Here is a 22,394-nt window from a genome sequence, read left to right on the forward strand (position 1 = left end):
TTCCTTCTCTCTAGAGCGTTTGCCAACACGACTGCAGTGGAGAGGTGGCAGCCATTTCAAGTGCTCTGTTCCAGGCAGCTGTTTCGCCACTGCAGCAAGACGCCTGGGAACTCAGCTTCTGAGAGGAGGAGTGCATTTCGCCTCGTGGCTGCAGAGGCGGCAGCATATGGTAGGTTGGTTCCATGCTTCTGGGCCTACAGTGAGTGGGTACTTTATGATCACCAACTTGGTGACCTGCCTCTTCCAACCAAACCTCACTTTCTATAGTTCTACCAGCTCCCAACACTCGATTCAGATTTTAACCTGCCCATGCATCAAACTGCTGGCTGTGCCAGAGCCCTTGAAAACGCACCCGCAACAGTGCTATATTAATGTCATATGCATCTTTTCATTGAATCAAGGACAATCAGAATTAGCTATCACACGCCCAGAAGTAGGTACTTCGGGTATCAATAGGCAGATAAATGTTATATTTGGAAGACTGAGGGTTTTTCCATCTTTAAAAAGCTACACGACATAAACATAAACAACCAGGAATTCTGGCTTCTTTCAAAAGTTTGACGCTATCAGTATCCTCTAAGCTAATATTTTCATAGTTCTTTGACATTTACAAAATGTGGTTCACATTAATTATCATGTCATATCTTAACATAACTCATAAGCACTATATTCTTGCCTCCAATTTGTAGATAAGGAAGTTGGTTCTCTGCCACCAAGTGCTGGGCCCCTGACACCAAACAAAATCTGTTAATTCTCCATGATGCCTTTCCATTCTGCATACTGCAACTTCATTCAGATCCACAAACTAAATTCAGTTCTTCAAGAAGGGTGGTGAGAATCCTACAGTGACTTAGCATCTAAATTGGGGTGAAAGGTTTCTTAAGCAATAACGATTGGTTCTATAAGCCTAAGGCATTTCTCCTTTTCCTTTTTAGCTCTCCACCTTCCCACATACTATTCTTGAAATGAAGAATACATATTCCTTACTCTATTTGTAGGGTATTTAAGCCATGACCAAAAGGCAGGTAGAGGATCACAGGACAAAGTACCACATTTCCCAAAGCGGCAGAACCAAGTGGTTGGGGAAGAGAAATCAGAGGCCCATGATTTTAAGTGTAAGTAAGAGGACACAGAGGAGGGACTAGATGGAGGCATGGGAAGAAGGAAAATAATAAATTATATTTTAATTATAAAATGCACTTCAATTAAAAATTTAGGCTGCCTTCAAGACACAGATTCAATGGAGGGATGTGAAAAGAAATGTTCTTCCACTCTATGATATAGGCTAAAGACATAATAATTTGGTGCAGGACAATTCTAAATTCTGTCAATTATATTTTAAATAAATGCTGATTAGCTGGTAGTCAGGCAAGAAGTATAGGTGAGACAACCAGACAGGAAGTAGAGGCAGGGCAAGGAGAACAGGAGAATTCTGGGAAAAAGGAAGCTCTCCCGCAGTCCTGCCCAGACCACAGAAGAAGCAGGATGTGACCTGCCCCGCTGAAAAAGGTACTGAGCCATGTGGCTGACATAGATAAGAATAATGGATTAATATAAGTTATAAGGGCTAATAAGAAGCCTGAGCTAACAGGCCAATCAATTTTATAACTTATGGAGACCTCTGTATGATTTTCTTTGGGGCCTAATGACTGTGGGAACTGGGCAGGACAGAAACCCCAACAAGCCAGCTCTCATGTTACATAACTCCAATAACACTTAAAATTCACACTGAATAATTTATTCATTGCCATCTTAATTGCAGATTAAAAGGAAACAAAAGATGATATCAATTATTATTGCATAGGAGATTCCAAATTAAGCTTTATTCACTAATATCTAAATTATCAAAGCACTAAGAAAATATTTTCAGACAATTTTATATAAGGTAGCTCCTCTACCACATCTCAGGGCTGGCATGTTTTGCACACAGATCATTGTGCACATGCGTGTACAAGTATGAACAAGTGACCATGAAAGTCTGGCAACAACTTCCTGAAGTTCACTACTTAAAATTATTCTACACATCATGTGTCAGCAGGACTTTTTTTCTGCAAAGGGACACAAAATAAATGGGTTTTGTAGACCATGTGATATACTCATTCTAGATGCTAAGTTCTGCTCCCTGCACGAGACTGGCAGAGATGAAAAGTAATTGAATGTGTGGGGCTATGATTCAATAAAAATCTTATTTCTAAATTCACTGTAGCTTACCAATCTCTTTGTAGAAATTCGTTTGTACAAGGCCTGGCTTCTTATCAGGATGATGTCCCACCCAGAAAACATTATCAAGATGGCCTGAACCACACTGCTCACCTGTGACCCGATGGTTTCCTGGAAGCATCGGCCGAGCTGTGTCTTAGCAGCCACAGGATACACATGTGGGATGACCTGCTGGTGGGAGTATGTGGAATGTACTGTCTGAGTCTTCTGGACCGGAAGCCCTTGGTAAGAGACTTGCGACTGGCCTGGGTGAGCTTCTTTCGCCTTCTGGCCCATTGGGCCGTCGATTCTGGAAACCTGGTGTATCTGGACAGAAGCCTCGGGAGGGTGTTTCACATGGATATTGACTATGTTGGGGGGAAATTTCACTACAAAGATCAGGAGGACAATTTGTTAATCGTGAATCATTAATAGGAAACTCAAGATTCATAAAACATGAAATGGAGTTTATATACACACACCTACCAATAGACTCCACAAAGGATAACATATACAAAGTATCTTTTGTGACACAGACATCAAAATTCTTGAGAATTTTGTACTCAAAGTGACAGATTTGTGCATTTAAAAAAAAGGCCAAACTGTGGGCAGTAAAATGATTTAACTGGTAAATGTGTCTGCCACTAAAGCTGATGGCTTGGGTTCAATCCCCAGGATGCATCCTGGAAGGAGAAAACTAATTCCACAAGTATCCTCTGACCTCCACACATGCACTTAGGGGCGCGCGCGCACACACACACGTTCACACACACACACACACACACACACACATAATAAGAATTTAAATAGAAATGCAATTATGCAGACACTACAGTATCTCAACAATGATGTATTAAGAAACAAGAATACTAGGGCTAGAGAGATGGCTCAGTGGGTAAGAGCCCTGACTGCTCTTCCAGAGGACCTGGACTCAAAACGCAGCACCCTCAAGGCAGCTCACAAATGTCTGTTACTCCATTTCTAGGAACTCCGACACCCTCACACAGACATACATGCAGGCAAAACAGCAATGCACATAAAATAAAAATAAATAAATCTCTTTGTAAAAAAGAAACAGGAATAGGTTTTTTTAGCTAGGATCACAAAATATGAATTCATGATGCTCTCACAATAAGCTGAACACACCTTACCAAGTGATAAAAGGTTCTCAGAGATTACTTTTGTATATGTCATAAAATTTCTTCTAAAGAAATTTCATTATAGAAATTTTAGGATTTAAATTTTTCCATTAAAAGTACAGATCCAGTTTCACAACGTGTGCCTCTTTTATCTGTTTTAGGTATCTCTTACATATATATGCTTGCATTCTTCCTGACGACACACTATGTGTGAATTTATGTGTACAGACTGCCCCTTTCAAAGAAAATTTCAGACAAAATGTTCATCTTCTGGCACACACATCCAGGGTTTAAAGAGGAAGAGCCAGTTACACTTCTCTGACCCCCTTTAAAGCTGTAGGATCCTAAGGATGCCAGCTGTGAAAGAATGAATTAGTCACAGAACGCATGAGCTCCAAGTGACCTAGTTTGCCTTCCTCTACAGATGGGCAGAGTGAGGCCCAGTGACGAGAAGTGATCGCGTGGGACTCACATTAAGCGTCTGTCAGCCTCAAAATTCATTATCGGGTGCGGTGTGGGCCCCTTAGTTTATTGCTGCTGTCAGGGCCCAACCCTGACCTTGTTTCTGGCCTTGCACATCCATCACTTCATGGTGCTGAGTCCCGAGGAGCAGGCGCTTCTTACAGCTCTCTTATTTTCCAGATGCCAGTTCACTGTGACCTAGACAGTCCTGCAGCCACATTCGTGGGCCCACATTCCTGTCTCCACTGCCATCCCTCAGGTCACAGACTCCCACTCTCCTGTCTGTGTCAACCCCAGGCCTGGATCTATGTGGAGACTTCTCTACGGGCATGACCTGGGGACAGAGGACTGGGCAATGAGCAAGATGAGAATGCAAAGCTTACCTTTGACTCCTTGCTGGCTAGTCATGGTCAGAGGCAAGGTGTGTGTGGAATGGATGACATGTGACCCCAATGCCTTGCCTGGCTGCTGGGAGTGCTGGTAGTGTTTAGGCCCACTGGCACCAAGGACGGGGATCTGGCAAAGCTTTCCTGTGAAATTTGGAGGGCACTGACATTTGTCCCTTGAGCTGCACTGGCCACCGTTCATGCATGGAAGATGGCAAATTACTGAAAAGGAAAAGAGACAATGATGTGAGAACTGGTTAGTGTCCCAAAGGTTACATAATGATCAACGGGAACCCTCCCTCCGCGTCCAAACACACATCCTATTCCAGACATCCTAGCCACTGGGTGTCCATATATGGCTGAAGAGTTTCTGTTAGCTTCTCCTGACAATAAAAAGGCATCTAGCTTCTGTGAGTTGGTGATTAGCTGCCCCAACAACAGAGAGAAGAGTTCACAGGGAAAGAATGAAGTAGGTCTACCAGATGGCTGGAGTGGGCAAAGTGCCTGTCACCACGTCTGACGACCTGGGTTTGGTCCCCAGAACCCACATGGTGGAAGGAGAGAACTAATTCATGTGGCTTTCCCTCTGACCTCCACACATGGTTCATGGCACACAAACAGACCCACATACATATGCATGTAAACACATAAAATAAATAAAACTGTAACAAAACTTACATCCATATATGTATGCATGCATGTATGTACATATGAAGTAACCACTACTCAGGATTACTATGAACCACAGTACCATTTTAAGTATCTCCTGCAATTTGAAATTGCTTTGCATCTCTGTTTACTGGCAATTAGCCAACTCTAACATAGATTATAAACTTCATGGCATGGAAAGAAAAGATATGTATATTTTGATCATGTTTTCAGTACCTAAAAGATATTGTGCATAGAGTAGGTATTTGCTCAGAGAACAAATAAAGTAACAAATTAGAGTAATAAATTTTGTTTATGTAGAAGACAATGAACTATGTGCTACGCAGGACATAAAGTTCAGACAGCTTGAAGCATGCTTTATAGGGATTTTCCAGCCCATTTTACAAATAAAGAAACAAACCCAGATACCTGGTAGTATCTGAGTGATCATTAGTTTGAAGTTTGTTTACTTATCAAAATATCAAAAGATAGAAGATGCATCGGGTGAAGAATTTCCAGTTTTTCACTTGGGAAACTCAGCTATGGCGGACCTTCCTCATTGTTAGTGAGTGCATCCTTGCAGCCTCTAAACGCCATCAGATTTCTTCCCACTTGAACAAGAAAAGCCCCTCGACTCTATTTCTTCTTAGCTTTCATGTTCTTGAAATGGTGTCCATCATGACTACGCTTGCCTAAAATCTTTCTTTACTTCCCAATGTAACTATAAGATACCTTGGGACAGGACATGCCTTTTCCTCTACAGACCCCATCCTCCTAAGGACACAACGGTCTCTGTGTCACTCTCCTTTGGTTACTACGGCACCTTGCTCATCTATTTGATTCCTGCCTCCTTCCCTAAGCCATCTGCACATTCTTCTCAGAAGCCTTCCTTTAACACTGCTGCATACTGTGGTCTGCTCCTACCATCTTCTTGACGAGCTCCGCAAATGTTGCTATCATTTTACTGTCCTCAAACTTGGGATCCTGTCAAAGCTTTATACTGAACTTCAAACTGTCTACAACTATATATCTCCACGGAGACATCCCATAGACACCCCCAAGCTCCCGCCATCCTTAGCAGTAACCATCCCCCTTCTCACAGCCCTGGCCCCGGAGTGGTCATTAGTAAAACGTGGTTCCTTCTCCCCCTCCTCACTCAATTGATATCTACTCTCGAACTTCCCTCTTCCGCTCTGTCTGCATCTCAGCACTCCTAAGCTCACCCCAGCTCTCACAGCACAGCCCACTGAACTTCAGTCAGCACTGACAAGCTTCTTGGGGAGTCCGCTGCCTGGGACACCTTCCATTCAGCTCCCTTCCGCAGACTGACTTCCTGTTTGTCCTTTAGACTCTGCCGGGCCCTTGCCTCTCTGAGAAGCATCCGGAGCTGCCTCTCAGGCACTACCGTTCAGGTCACATAGTGCATTACATGACAGCTGTCAGACTACTGTGTATACCTCCCTCCATTGAAGTTCTGTGAGGTCAGAAAATGAGTCCTGTTTAGTTTCACCCTTCACACATTGCTCAGAACCTAGCAGAAATGTTTAAGGTCTGAAAACATAAAGAAATAGATAAACATAAACATCAAAAGAAGCGAACGGTTCTGTGTCCGCCATTTTGTTAAACACGTTCCTTAGGTTGTAAAGAAGCTTCCGTCTGTTCCCTTCAAGAACGTTACAGTTCACCAGTGACATTAAACAAGGCGGGATAACTAAAACCACAAAGAATCAATGACTACAACATATCAATAAAACCCTTTAGAACTTCAGAGAGAATTGAGAAAGCAATGTTTCTTGTTAAAACCCAGGCTTTTAAAGGAAGGGAGGGGATCAGGCTATAAGCTGGGACGTGAAGGTTTACGTCAGACCAAGAGGTTATTAAAGACGTGACATGGGGTTTGGACTTTATTCTGTGATGGACAGGCTATCCTGAGGCTTGAACGAGGGGATTAAGAAGGTTGCCAGCATGTTCCAGGAAGGCTGCGCTGCAGATGGCATTCAGGATTAGCTGAGCAGAAAAGCGACAATGCTGGGAGGGCCAGTTTGGAAATTGTCATAATAAATGAGAGACAAGTTGGAAACAGAGCCCGGGGTGACGGCAGCAGGCAATGAGAGAAACAGGAAGCAATGGAATCTGCGAGGAGGCTCAGTAGAACATGGCAGAAACTGAGAAGTTGGAGAAGGAGAGAGAGCTGGAAAACATCACCAGGTCACAACCCAGAAACTGTGTTCTAGGCCCATGTCTCAGCTCGAGTCAAACAACCCAGATTAGCGGGGTTCTAGGGAACCCCTGAAATTCTGCTGATATCCCATCAACTCTGAGAGAACCAGGTAAAAGAAGAGGTAGTCAAAATGATTCCAGCAGTCAGTATCCTTGGAACTCCTAGTTCAATTCTGACTTCATCTTCAAAACCATAATTTGGCTCACCGGGTGAGCTCAATGTACCCTGAGTAACAGTGAAGAGTACCATACTTAAAGACACTAATATATTATGCAAATGTCCTATGAATAATTCATCAGTGGAACACAGACTCTCTTCCAATTTTGCAGGAATTTTAGCGACCATGGTACGTACCCTGAACAAATGCATCAAATGTAAACATCATTGCTGTCTCTGTCCAGCAATCCCTTTGCTAATGGCAGGCATCTATCATGACCAGTACCTAATTCTATCCCTCCTGCCAAGTTCAGCTGATGAGTAGGTGCTACACAGCCCTTAGTTGGGGACACACATCAAGGCAGGTAGTCCTGTTGCCTTCTAACCCCAAAGCAATAGAACCACAGAATGTTTAACAAAACTGGATAATCAAAAGATGGTATGGACTTCAAGGAAGTAACAGTAACACTCTGAAAAGGAGACTGGTCAAGTGCACAAGTCTGGTATCAAACTCCTTTGAGTTTGATTCCAAAATTCTGTCCAAAAGAAGAGGGGTGTGAAGGTCCATAGAGCAGTGGCTCTCAACCTTCCTAATGCTGCGACCCTCTAATACAATTCCCTATGGATAGCTGTAGCATGAAAATTATCTTCATCACTACTTTATACTGCAAGTTTGCTATTGCTATGAATCATAATGTAAATATCTGTGTTTTCTGGTGGTCTTAGGTGACCTTGTGAAAGGATCATTCAAGCCCAATAGAGTTGCGACCCACAGCTTGAGAACTGCGGATTTAGAGGGGGAAAAGAGAGATTCTGTGTTATAAGTAATACAATGAGAAGATCACCCACAGGGTCACACTATTTGACTGGTTCCAATCAAAGAAATAAACCATTTCAATTCTTCATACTTCTAACATATGAACTGGTAAAAAGAATAGCCTTATTGTTTTGCTTTCATTGCTCTACATATTTATGCCCTCCCCTTTGATGTTTTGACATTAAAAAGCTGAGCAGCTTGAATGTTTCCATCTATTAAGCTGCAACAACGTAAAGGTAGACATGGTGGCACACATCTTTAATCACAGTGCTTAGGGGACAAAGGCAGGTGGAGCTCTGAGTTCAAGGCCAGCCTCGTCTACTTAGCAAGTTCTAGGAAATCCAAGGTTACATAGTGAGACCCTTCCTAAATAAATAATATTGTTAAGATATGTAAATTGAGGACTGCCTATAATATACACTGACATAAATTCATTGAAGTAACCATCTTTAAAATTAACCAATTGGCTTTTATAAGGTATTTCCAGTAATGCTAATGGACTCTAAAATCCAACATGGGCTTAGGTCCTCTAAGTCTGTCTGGCTGTCACTCCAGAGATGATTTCCCTATAATTGTCCTGTGGACTATGCTAGCCAAGAAGAAAACAACAGTCATCCAAGAGCCCTAATAACCCCGTGTCCCCAGTCATTGGAGAACAGCTTCTGCCTAGCCATTTTAATCACTAAAAGGTCACTATTCATAAGCACTCATGAATGAGGAACAAAATATCTATTCTCTTGTTCCAGTTCTTTCTAAAATCTCAAGGACAACATATAAAGGTACAAAGGCCCTTGACTCAGCTCAACAGCTTCAGAGTGATCTGTTTGCAGCAGGCAATCTTTTTACCCTTAGGTCATCTTTTATATATTTAAGAAAAAAAATCTAAACCAATCTACAGACTGTAGGATTTAGCTACAAATAGTTTCTTCTGTTTCAAAGTTCATACCACTCTCTAAGCACTGCTGCAAAGCTTATGGTCTATACCATTAATATTCTATAACCCTTCTCAGAACACGGAGAGGAAAAAGAATGAATTACCCTTTAAGTTGGCTTGAGAAGCCTGCGGTATGTCGGTTGTAACTCTGGTTATGGTCCATATATTTTGGAAAATCTAACTAGATGGGAGAACATAGAATGCCTCCTGAGAAATGCCATAACTTTGTCGGCATGATATTTTGCTGGCCCCCTCATATTCACCATCTTGCATCATATAGTCCCCAGGGAACTGCTGCCATGACGAGAGGTATGTGAACCATTATCCTGCTACTCCAGGAAGTGTCATTTCATAACAACATCTCGGAGTATCCCATGATGCTACTATAAAAGGCCAAACTGAGCCAAAGGATCCTTCTTGGAGGAGCGAGTGAGAGGCTTTAAACATATCAAGTGTTTCAGACACACGCCATCATCCACTGCGCTCTGTAAAACAGCTCGTGGTGTTCAGAGGCTTGGGTTGACAGAATTGTCACCTTCCACATTTGCAAATTGGGACTCCACTTAAATAACAAATACGAAAGGCTTGGACTCAAATACAAATAAGACATTTTCTAAAACTCTGTGATGTGATAATAGGCTGCCTCTTTTTTTCCCCAGTTATCTCAGTTGACTGTAAAAACACTTAAGCTGCTCATTCCTAAAAGGTGCTCTCACAATGTTCCGGAGCCTCCTGCAGCTGATCCTAAAACCTCTGCCTGCCCAGGACTTTCTGAGCCAGCAGACAGACCATTTCTTATGGGAGAGGGAAAACCCTCCATCTGGAAAAGGCCCGTACACAGAACATGGCATCGAGGGGAAGAGCTGCTTCAACTATTTCTAACAGTTATCTCTGATCGGAGGAATACGCCTCTCTTAGAGGATATCAGCGTGTTTCTAGCTCCGTTTTCTTAAAACCCTAAAGGCAGCAACATTTTTAGAAAACCAAGGTTTTATCACCTTAACTCTCCTCCTTTTTAGTCAGAAAGTGGATGGATACTGGAGCAGTGTAAAGATTTTAGGTAATAAATACGTCCAATAATGATTGAAAGCTGGGTTAAGAATGTTAGAACACTTGGGTAGCATGGGTAAGGCCCTGGGGTGACCTTCCGGACACTGGACACACACATACACACATTCTCTCTCTCTTTCTCTCTCCCTCTCCCTCCCTCTTTCCCCCTCTCTCTTTCCCCTTCTCTCCCTCATTCCCTCACCCCTCTCTCCTCTCTTCTCTCCCCCCTCTCTCTCTGTCTCTCTCTCCCTGTCTCTCTCCATTCCCTCCTCTTTTTTTCTGAGTCAACTACAGATCCTAAGAACCTAAACAAGACAGAGAAGATGTGTTTTCCTTCTCACTTAGCATATGCTTCACTGTCCCAAGAAGAATTAGTGGCGACAAGACTCAAGGGGATGCTTCGATGATTGCCTCCACCTGAAGTCAGAAGAGAGGAACAGAGGAGCACATTTTTTTTTGATTTATCTGCTTTACAAACTCTGAAGGCCACTTTCATTCAACCTCCACCAATGAGATACCCAGACAGAGAGGATACTGCAGCCATGTTAACATAAATAGAGAGTTTAACAAGGGCAAAACAGCCAAGACTACACACAAGAATTCCACAAATACTGAAAGATTTTAATGCTGGTGGGCATTAGCAAAGGCTTCTATGCTGTATCCTGTTTACACCCAAGAGATAGGAAGTCCATGCCAACGCTTCTAATTTAGAATGGCCCATTCATCATTTCAGCTTTGTTTATAATTTCCTCTTCATTAATCATCAACCTCACCACCACTGCGAGCTATCTCACTTCATCTAGGTTTATACTTTGTACACCCCGAGGAACTTAGTGGATGGAGCCTACCACCACGCTCCACTTCACAGTCTTCAAAGTGGCGCCCACTCCTTCCCAATCCTTGAGTCACTTTTATCGCCATCTATACTCATGCTGGCAAACTGTACACACTGGTAAACACCACAAATCGCAGACACCTTAAGCTACGACATCCTTTGTTAACAGTCTTTAAAAGCCCAGGCTTCAAGTTGAGGGGGAACTGGGGTTGCTATGTAAAATGAAAAATAAATTAAAACAAACAACAAAAAAATAAGGATATTTAAAGACTGTCATGCCTCTATCTACAAATGAGATTAACTGGGGTTCAGATTCGTCATTCTCGAAATTCTGATTCTCAAAACTCCAGCTATATCACCCGTCCCTGCCAGTGGTCCATCCACTCCCGTGCGGAGAGTCATCTGTCCTGGGAAATGGGATGTGGCCGGAAAAGGGCCTCCCTCTTTGCCAGTCACGTTAATGCACGGTTGTATGGAACCTGGTGCTAAGCCATTCAGACAACCTGCTAATAAAACAAGGTGCAAACTTCTCCATCTCATCAAAAGTGACGAACAGAGTTTAAAATTTAAAAGGCGACATGGAGACACTGTATATCCTTCTGTCTGCCACCTGTGTTCAAGGAGCTGGGTCGCATCTGTTAAGTGATGGACGCTGATTGAAACCCAAGTTTTACTACTTGGGGGACAGGACACGGACGTGTCAATCTGGAAAAATGACAACTCGCCCCATAATGAAAAGCGAGACAGATTTCATAAGGGCGATCTTGGTCCTTATCTGTGCAGGCCAGGCCACCTTCGCAGGGCATCACTGCAGCTATCTAAAGGGATGTGCTGCCACTTCGGTCACCCTGGCCTGGCATTTTTTAAATATCCTTGCAAAAGGCAGAAACCCAGTAACACCACTTAAGCCAGAGCTCTCTTCGGTAATATTAAAGGGAAGCCTCAATCCCTTTTAAACTTGGTTTCGTGGCCGTGATTTGCAAAGGCTCCTGCAGGTCATTCCAGTTACCAAGTTCATATCCCACCGAGCTCACTATTAATATCTTGTTGAGATCTATTCATTCCTGTGCCTCAGAAAGGGAATTGAGATGAATCTAGATTTAGAATTTTTGAATATTTTCAGAGTCAAAAACCTCAACAAGCAGCAGATCTAACAACAGCCCAGCATTTCAATAAGCCGTCTGACATCAAAGATAGCCAAATTCCTGTAGTTGGTAAATTTGGCTACAAGTACGAACTCAGAAAACAAAAACATTCATCAAAGGAGAGAGGAGAATGTTAACTAGAGGCGCCTGCAACCGTGGGCGGGAGGTCTAACATCATGTTTACATCATTTATCAAGCTGCTTTCAGCTCTGCTTACGTTTGTCCCCCTTTCTCCCATTGTCACTTGACTATGTAGGAAAGAGGTCATGATGCTTTTAGCCCTTTCTTCCATATCCCAGAGGACACAGGAACTCAACAAACCTGATCAGCATTCTCTAAGGACTCCCTGGGGGAGGCTAGGCAGGAAAAAAAAGGCATCTTGTATCTTTGCCCCTTATAATATTTCTCCTTTTATTCAGCTTCTGCGTCTGGAGGTTTGTTCTCTCCAAAACTCATACCGAAACCTAATCTCCCAAGGGATATTCAGGGTGTTTGGAGATGAGTCTTTAAGAAAGGTTATACAAAGTGAGTTTCTCCTAAGTGAAACACTGCCTCCAGAGGGACCGGAGAGGCTCCTGCCATACTGGATGGTTAAAAAAAATGGCATTGGGAACGTGGATGCTGGAAACATTCTCCAGCTCCTATTCCCAGCTTCATAGAAGCAGTTAATGAGTTAATGGTTACTAGGGGATGTGACTCTAACCCAAGGGGCTGCAAAGAGAAGATTCTAGGACTGTTAAACTGCCTGTCAACTCGGCAGGGAGTTTCAGGACTGAGGCTTTTGTGAGTTGTCACCCAGGTTGAGTTTTTTAGAGATGTAACTGCTTTTTTAAGTCACACATGCTCCTGTAAGTAATCCCTCATTCTCCTGTCAGTTACCCCAATTAAAAACTTATTGATTCACCAAATTGGATTTTGGTGATGTTGCTTCTTTAGTCTGTCATGGGTTCCTTTTGAGGGGAAAGTAGGTTTGTGTGTGTGTGTGTGTGTGTGTGTGTGTGTGTGTGTGTGTGTGTGTGCGTGCGTGCAGTCTCCCAGGAAAAGTCTGTCATATAACAGGAGACAATTGAGATTAGATAGAGTCAGGAGTATGGGACTGATGACTATTATGGTGGATTTACAAAAAGAGAGAGTCCTACATTCCAAGCTGGCATTGCTTTGCCATGTGATGCTCTGAGCTGCCTCAGGACCATGGCAGGTCCCCATCAGAAAGCAAGCCCGCACCAGAAGCCAACCAGAAGTGTGTCATGCTCTTGGCCCTCCAGAACCAAGAGGTTCTTTGAACTATTCCAGCTATGGTATTCAGTTAGGACACCAGAAAATAAACTAAGGTCACCTATACGCACTAGGAAAAGCAAATGCTTTTCCAACTGAGCCCATAAAGTGCGTGGTTCCTGCGGAAGCATAGTACATAAGAGTCAAGAAATAGGAAGCAAGAAAAGCACCTTTCGCTGGAGAGTAGGCAGAAAGCATTCCCCTGGCTACAGGGCGCCTTTGTGTATTATTGGTTCCTTGCCGTCCCCTTGAGTTCTAGTGAAGTGGGACAGAAAGGCTAGAAGCACCACGGGTGTCTTTTTCTTTGATGAGTGTTTATTGTCTGTCTTCCAATGAGACACTGTTCTAACATTTGGTAAGATCAGCAGACAAAAATAGACAAAGTTCTCGGCCCTTTTGGCACTTACCTTCTGCTGTCTTCAGAGGCTCTAAGAAGCAGGGCTGCTCTGGGGCCCCAAAGTCAGAGAGACAGATGAGGTTGAAAAAAAAGAGATGAACAACAGTCACCAGGCACTCACCTCAGCACTTCATGGGCTATAAGAGACTCAGGCATGTCACACACCCAGGGTTCTAGAGGGACCACTCTGGGGAAACGGTGGACTTCGGAGGATCTAACCAGAACTGGGTAGATACCACGTGTGACTACAGCTTGCCCGCATAAAGTAATAGATGAGGAACACCCACTGGGTTTCCCAGAGTAACTTTTGGAGGGTGCAAAGGAGATGAAGGTAAACAATGGCTAAGGCATAATTGTTTTGATAACTTGCACGACAGCATCTATAACTCACAAACTAGTAAAACCTAGAGATGCCCAAGCGATGGTTTAAATGCACATTCTGCATTCGCATAATTAGGTACATACTCTTTATACTGCTCCTTGTTATGCATTTCTACATAGTCTTAAGAATCCATATTTTAGTATCTACATAATATTCCAATTAGACAGAATATAGATTATGTAACTGTTCCCCTATTACTTGTTCAGTACACTTTCATTTAATTTTTAACCATTACAGAGAAAGCTTCAGGGAATATTCTCAAGAATATAACTTTATTCTTAGGAACTATAACTGCATGCACTCAAGTACTATTGTTGGTTGCTTAATAATGCTAGATGATAAGCTAGGAGACACGGTAGCCAAGCAAACACTTGAATCTGTTAATCTAATGTAACCACGTCATCACTGGGGAGGACACAGAGCACAGACATGAAGAGTCCTGAACCAGACCCCCAGAGGCTGACGCCCTGATTTTATCAATCGATAATGGCAAGACCTTAGGCACACTGTTTAACACTTGTCTGTCCCGTGTCTTCACCTGTAAGACAATAATAATCACACACAGCTCATATTGTTGTCACCTGGCATAAATGAATTTATACATAGTCCAAGTATGCAAAACTCAGCACCCCATAAGAACTCTGCCAAGATTAGCCGTTATCATGAATTTCATGGTGATTATAAAAGATGCAATGGAAATACAGGAAATGGGAAAGCAAAGACAGCATACTGTCAAGGAAAGAATGTATATAGAACCTACGGCTAGGCGAGGCATGCAATATATAGCCTGTAATCCCATATACCACCTTTTCAGAATTTAGTGTAGGACTATGAAATTGTGGGGGAATCACTAGATGAGTCTTCCCCAGAGGACATGCCAATAGCATCAACAGCAGTGCCTAAACACACAGAATTCACACTTAGCTTAGAGAATAAAAAATCTTGAGCTCTGTCTCACTACATAGCCAGGGCTTGCTTTGAACTCTCTGCCTGCCTGCTCCTGTCTCCTGAGTACTGGGATCCCAGATGTAGCCCTCAGGGGTACCACGCAACACTTGGCCCTCTTGGTATCTTTGTTTTTCCAAGATGACTTTAATGATGGCTTGTGCGGATGGTAGCTCGTTAAGATTTTATTTTTCCTATTGATGAATATATCTTTGTCAGTCTAGTCCCTGCTCATTTCGGTTCACTTGGATAATTTTATTATATTGGCTTGTTTTACACAGATAGCTTTATATGCTTGTTTCTCGTCATTCTATTGTTTCAATCCTCAGGAACCCAACACTCCTCCCAGTACCTGAGATGTCATCTATTTCATGCTAGCATTAATTTTTAATCTTTCTTGCTTAATCTATTTAACTTATTCCATCTGAAGGATTTATCCAGTATATAAATATGGCTTATACCTATTTTTGCTGCGAACTGTTATCTAAATATCTTAATATTGGCTATTAAATAAAACTTCCTTTCTCATGTTTTAAAGATAAGCAGCTACATTGGCTAGAAAGCTTCCAAGGACAGATGGAGACATAACAGAGGAGAAAGGGGAAAACTTGGCAGCTCCAGGTGAAGTAAGCAACGGGAGATCAAGAAAAAAATGCAGGGTAAAAAAAAAAAAATCACTGAGACCTACTCAGACGAACACAAGAGCAGAGCAACATTCCCCCAAGGGACATGAAAGGAGAAACACACTAGGTCGTAAAATGAAATGGGGTCTATAAAATTCACTCTGGAAGCCAAGAGGAATAAATTCTGGGTGGACAATGTTTGGGAACCACTACTATAAACAAGACTCTGCGTGGCTGTCTGCAGCTCCTTCTTCCCACCCTTCATGGCCTGTTACTTTCCCAGACCCCCACCCCACTGTCTGCCACCCTGGAGGCATTTTCTCCTCCACCCTGTCTTTCCATGGCTGTGATTATCAAGTCCAGTCAAAGGTCTAGCTAGAGGCTGTCTACACTTCTCAGAACCAAAATGGTCTGAAAATTCAACTGAGGAGGTTCTTCTATTATTGAGATACTGGTGACTACTTCAGTTAGTAATAAACAGTTTCAGAGCTGGAGAGTTGGTTCAGTGGTTAAGAGCAGTGGCTGCTCTTCCAGAGGACCTGAGTTCAATCCCCAGCAACCACATGGCAGCTTACAACCATCTGTAACTCCAGTTCCAGAAGATCCAACTCCCTCTTCTGACCTCTGGAGGTACTTTATGTATGTGGCATGCAGACAGCAACATCCACAGTCAAGGTCAGAGATAAATGAATGAATGCAGGTGACTATTCAGCTCACTTCTTCTGGGCTTACATAGGGAATGGTGTCACCCACAGTGGGCTGGGTCTTCCTTTAGCAGTTAATACTATCTAAACAAGCCCCTCACTGGCCCAGATCTAGATAATCCCTCCTTGAGATGGTGTTTTCAGGTGATACTAGTGTCAACTTCCCAATCAAAACTTACCATCTTACTTCTCATCCCCAGGACCCATCTATTTAGTAACTAAGCACAAAGATTGATGAAAATGTCCAACAGGCTAAAAGACGATCTGTAGACACAGCCAACTCATAGCAGTGACGGGTTCCCAAATGGCTTCTAGTAGGATAACTCCTGAGAGACAGAGGCATTGGTGTAGCATGCCACCGAACACCATTCTTGTTTATTTTATAGTCTGTACAACTGCCTCATGGCAGAAGAGCCCATCCTGATCGAGTTCTTCCTCTGAGCCACATTTTGCCTCTGCTGTTCCCACTATAGTCTATTGAATTCCTATCACACTCAATACCTACTCTCTCCTCACCAGTCATACACATATGGTCCCAGGCACACTCTATCTTCTTCCACCTTCCTCACCACCAACTACTACTACTTCAACCCAACCCTCTACATCAGCACCCTCTAATGGTTTTCTAGTGATATCAGGCCAAAGATGGCAGTTCCCATCCCTGCCACATAGTCCTAGAGCAAGACAGAGTCACCTGCAACTCAGCGTTGACAGGTTAACTGTCTGCGTACATGCCAATCTCTCTTAGACGACTCTGATTTCCAGGAGCATAGATGTGTCTCTGGGACTATGGACTTGCTGGGGCCCGGCCTAGAGGTAGCAAAGTATTTTTTCACAGTAGCTGTCTAATAGTGGATAAATGAGTGTGTTACTATGCCTGTCTTTTTAATTGCGACTGTTCTGAATGGCAAATTCCAGAGGTTGAAATTTACTAAGACCTTCACACTGTCTTTCCTAACTACCAATGAGTAGCCAGCTTGTATTAGTGGTTCACCTATTATTGAGTTCTCCCAAATCACTCACCTTCGTCTTCATAAATACAGTTCTCTTGTGTGTACAAACATTTGGTCAATTTATCTAACATTTAACTTGATGTTGCAATTTTAAGTCCGTAACAAAAAGTAGCTCTTGGGTAAGAGAAAGAGAGAGGGGGGAGGGAGGGAGGGAGGGAGGGAGGGAGGGAGGGAGGGAGGGAGGGAGGGTAGGGAGGGAGGCTGAGAGAGAGAAGAAGGTGCTAGAAGGGAGGCTAGAGCTAGCTTAGGGAGAGAGGGAATAAAAGGAAAAAGTTCAGATTTTAAAGGTGGAAGATGTGAACCCATGAGTGACTGACTGTTACCTAGGAATGTTCAGGGGGCCCTGGGCATCAGTCTGTATGTTTTTTAAAAGGGAATGGTAGATTTTGGTTAGTTCGGAGAGTTAGTTACACGGAGGTGGTTTTCAATTTTCTACTGCCCACTGCTTCACAATCACACCACAGGACCTTCTAGAGTCAAACAAGAAATATCCCAAAGCCGTGAGGTTTGTGACGAGTACACGAGATGAACCAAGATGTCTCCATCCATTCAGCCCTAAAGGCTTGATGTGTCCAGTTCAGGGCTTCATAGATCTTTCTTGAACCTGGGACATTCCACTAAATCAAGTCAATATGCATCAAGACCTGACTTCCTGAAGATGATCCCTTCTAATCCTCAATATTGGCGGGAGAGTGTGTTTCTAATTAACTCTCCTGCAAGGCGGCTCAGACTAGACTGAACTGACTTCTGACATCCTGGTGTATACTCTAATACTCGAGCACCACAATGAAACAATCAGATGTCAAGATTGTGCACAGGATAACAATCAGAGACAGGGAAGGGAAGTCAATTAAAACGACCATCATTAATCGGGACCAGAAAAATTTCCAAATCCTTTGGCAATATTCCTAAACAAACAGAAAAACCATCAGAGACATTGCTTGAGCACATGAGGGAAAATTCCAGAAACCTCCCTTAATATTACTTCGGTTTCTTTCTCCTTTCCTTTTATGGATAAATGATGAAGTTACAGCAACTATATACGGATTATTTTAGGATTGAAATGTACATACAATGGTTTTTCTTACTGATACAAAAAGGAATCTCTTAAAAACACACACACATCACTGTCCTAATTCACACACACACACACACACACACACACACACACACACACACAAAACCCTTACTAAACTGGTTTTAACTTGAAGTCAAAATTTATAAGTTATAATTTTATTAAAGTTGAATTATAGCAGATCTGATCCAAATAATAAGACAAAAAAATCAAAACTCATGCTCCTGTCTACTTCCGAGTTTAGCTACCATGGCAGAGGTAATGACCTAAGCTGAACTGGTTAGTGGGAAAGCAAAGCAGGGAGGAAGGCTCGGGTCACACAAGGTCATCTACAAATAGGCTCAGTAGCCTCAAGGCATGGAATTTAGGAAGTCTATGTTGTCTTTTTCTTTTTCTCGAGGTAGGTTCCATCCAAGGACAGCCTTGAATTTCTGATTCTCTGGACTTGGCCTTCCAAGTGCTGGGATGTATAGGATGACTAGCTCACTTTCATATTCCAGCACATCCCTGCATGGGGATGATACACTTAAACACACTTCTCTCAAGACTCCTATTCTCTTGTCCATTTCTTTTATCAAGAAAGATATCTCTCCTGCTAAAAAAATATTGTTAGCCAACATTCCCAACTATAGTAAAAGCACATTTTCTGTGGAGAATTTTCTTCCTACTGTACAATTTTAAAGGCTAGACCAGTGGTTCTCAACCTTCCTGATGCTGTGACTCTTTCCTGATACAGTTCCTCATGTTGTGATGACCCCAAACCATAAAATATTCCATTGCTACTTCATAACTGTAATTTTGTTACTGTTATGAGTTGTAATGTAAATATCTGATAGGCAGAATCTCTGATATGTGACCCCCAAAGGAGTTGTGACCCACAGGTTAAGAACTGCTGATCTAGTCGATGAGAATATTTCTGTTCCAGAAGCTGAGAGGTCTCAGTCCTGGCTTTGGCTTGTTGAGCTGAGTGACCTTGAGCTGTTTCAATCGTGTTTCTGCAATTTAAGTTACATCAGCATAACCAATTTTTACTGATTCTCTCTTTGATGTTCCCAATGTCCAAATATACTGTCCTGTCCTCTCCAGCCACTACAGCCTCTGTAGAAGTCCCCCCACCTTTTTTCTTACCCCTCTCTGATAGAATTTGTCCACACTATTCCAAGCTTACACTAAATCAACTCATTTACTACACAAGCTCTTTATGGCTGTCACCTTAAAGAGAGAAACAAACCTTGTTTTCTCAATAGAATTAGGATCAGAGCTTGTGCCTTGGGAGGGCTGTGCTGAGAAGGAAAGATTCTGTTCATAGAACAGCATGTTCTCTTCCCAGTGCTGTCCTTCTTACTAGACCCCAATTACCCCCCAGCCAGCCCTCTCCATTTTGACCTGTTCCACACATGTCAGACCATGAGTCCTAACTTCTTACAATTCCTGTACTCTTGGTCAAGAGTCTATGCCAGGGTTCTTAACTGTGGGTAGCGACCCCTTTGAGGGTTGAACAACCCTTTCCACAGGGGTCACATATCAGATATTTACATTATAATTTATAACAGCAGCAAAATTACAACTATAAAGTAGCAACAAAATAATTTTATGGCAGGGGTCACCATAACACGAGGAACTGTATTAAAGGGTCACAGAATTATAAAGGTTGAGAACCCTTGATGTATACCAATGTACTAGCAAGCTTCCTGGCTAGATTCTAAAAGAACTCCTCTTTCCCCACCGGTCAGTTTTGCTATACCTCCCACATTCCATGACCCTTCCTTACATGGGACCTTCTGCCCAGTGAAGGCTTCTATGTACCTTCATGCCTCCATGGACACTCACCAATCTACACACCAAAAAATATATATACTTAATTGAAATTGTATGCAAAACCCAAGGATGCCTACAGGTCATCAGCCCTGGGTAACTCACAAAGAACATCTTATAGAACCTCAGCGTTGGGGGCCAATGCCTTGTGAAGTGACAGCTTCTGTCAGCATCCTCATGGCATTTGAGGGAGCTTCTGGCACTACCTCCATGTGTGTAGCAACAGTCTTCCTACAGCCTTCATCCCAAGCCTCAGGTCTGTGTTTCCACACCTTGGATTATATCCAGAAAACTTTAAGACCATCTGTATTCTTTGAATTATCTCCATCTACTGGTACAGTATACCCAAGGTAAAGTGTCTTGAAACTTTCTATGCCTTAGACCCAGGGGATACTCACTCAACTCTCTGTACTAGCCATGAGCCAAACGACAGTAGCTCCTGATGGTACATGACAGATTTCTTCTGAATCCCCCATAAAAGATTTAATTACCATCTAACACTGCTCATATCCACTTTAAAAAAAATCAAAGAGTTAAGAAAATGGCAAAGAAATTAAAGGATTAATCCTCTTATTGAACACAAAGCTTCCCCTACCATTAGGGAGAATAACTATGGTGTGGAGAAACCCAGAGCTTATTCATAATATTTGTGAGGGGTTTGTGATTCATCTTCCACCTGCCAGCAGACCAATCAATCAGTCAACAAGCCAGATGAAAGATGGTGAATCTAACTGGTCAAGCATGTGTGTTATCACAATGGTCTGTTAGGACAGCTTAAACAAGTTGAGGGCAAGGACAAAATTCCTGCTTTAACAATTAGCATAAAATTGTTTAGAGTTCTTATGATTAAAATGGAAAATTCTGGGTTTCATAGCCCAAACCCCCATGGAAACTGGGAAAACCAGAGTTTGACAGAATTTTCCAAATATTTATTAGATATACGGTTACAACATCCACAGCTTTCCCTCAAGTAAATTAGAAAAATAATCATGAAGAACTGATTTTGATTTTCAAAGTGGTGTTTGACCACTTTCTTTATGCCCACTTATTGATGCCTAATTCTATGGATGCATTCATGAACAAATGTAAATTTATTAAATAAACCCCAGCCACAAAAAAGAGACAGGACAATATTTCCACCAAATGTTCTCTTGTGAGCCAGACAAAAGGCAGAATTTTTTTCTCAATGGCTGTCACTGTATTTCATATGATGAAATCTACCATTTATATTCTGGAGTGCATATTTCCCGGGCCCCTGTGAAGAAGTTATCAAGGGATGTGAGCAAGTATACTCGCTCTCAGCAAGTCACCCAGGCTCACCTAAACAAGCAGTTCAAAAGCCACCACGGGATGAACAAAGACCCAGGTGAAGGCTGTCTAGAATACACCAGGGAGTTCTCAGTCACAACCAAACGATTCATAATTTCTGTCAATAAAAACTATCATGGAACTGTTCAGGCTAAAATGAAGGTATTTAATATGCCCACTATAAACCCCGAGAAGGTTCCTCCTTTCTTGGTTAATAAAATGCATTGAGCGCTTGAACTCAACAGACTTCGGGCACAAGAATGCTGAACACAATCGCGTGTCTATTCAACACTATGCTTCCAAAGTCAGTGCTGTGCATTCATCTACACAACAATGCCCCATGTTTATTCATAGCATGTGAGAAGAGCATGGCTGGCCGAGTCACAGGAAGGGAGCTTCTTGTTTGCCCTCTTTATAAGGAAGAGGGACCAAGATTCAGATTCCTCTTTTCTAGCCACTACATTCATGACCACCTCTGCTCGTTCTGCAATCTCCAAGTTACAGAGGAGAACTGAGATTCTGAGATACTTAACACTCTTCTCAGAACACACCATTAATGCAGGGTGGAGTCAAGGTTCAAAGTCCATGAGGCCATCTCCAAAGGTACACATTGTACCAGTAATTCTGGAAAGACGAGGAAGAGATAGAAAGGAACCTATCTCCAAAGAGATGGCAACTGGACCTCTGAAAACAGCTGGGGGAGCAGCAGTAGGTGCTACCCTCTCTTCTCAATAAAATAACAAACCATTCACAGCTCTTGTTGGGCCTGAATTAACACTCAACACATGGTACAGGGAAGCCTCTGATACAACCGGTCTATGAAAGAAAATCCAGTGTAAATCCTTGAGTTGCGGACCACAAAGAC

General features: G+C 42.6%; 1 protein-coding gene across 6 annotated transcripts in view; it reads right to left on the bottom strand.

Annotated features, from left to right (window-relative positions):
• The window catches only part of Ltbp1 (latent transforming growth factor beta binding protein 1), a 384,816-nt gene that overhangs the window by 163,125 nt on the left and 199,297 nt on the right, over nt 1-22,394 (bottom strand). For all 6 annotated transcript variants that reach the window (XM_038319233.1, XM_038319232.1, XM_038319231.1 and 3 more), the window contains 2 exons: nt 4,184-4,408; nt 2,314-2,588 (listed from right to left, as the gene is read on the bottom strand). In XM_038319233.1, the coding sequence (XP_038175161.1) occupies nt 2,314-2,588; nt 4,184-4,408 (500 nt within the window). The remainder of the gene's footprint in view (nt 1-2,313; nt 2,589-4,183; nt 4,409-22,394) is intronic.

Source organism: Arvicola amphibius, chromosome 2 (assembly GCF_903992535.2).
Source record: "Arvicola amphibius chromosome 2, mArvAmp1.2, whole genome shotgun sequence".
Classification (NCBI taxonomy): domain Eukaryota; kingdom Metazoa; phylum Chordata; class Mammalia; order Rodentia; family Cricetidae; genus Arvicola; species Arvicola amphibius.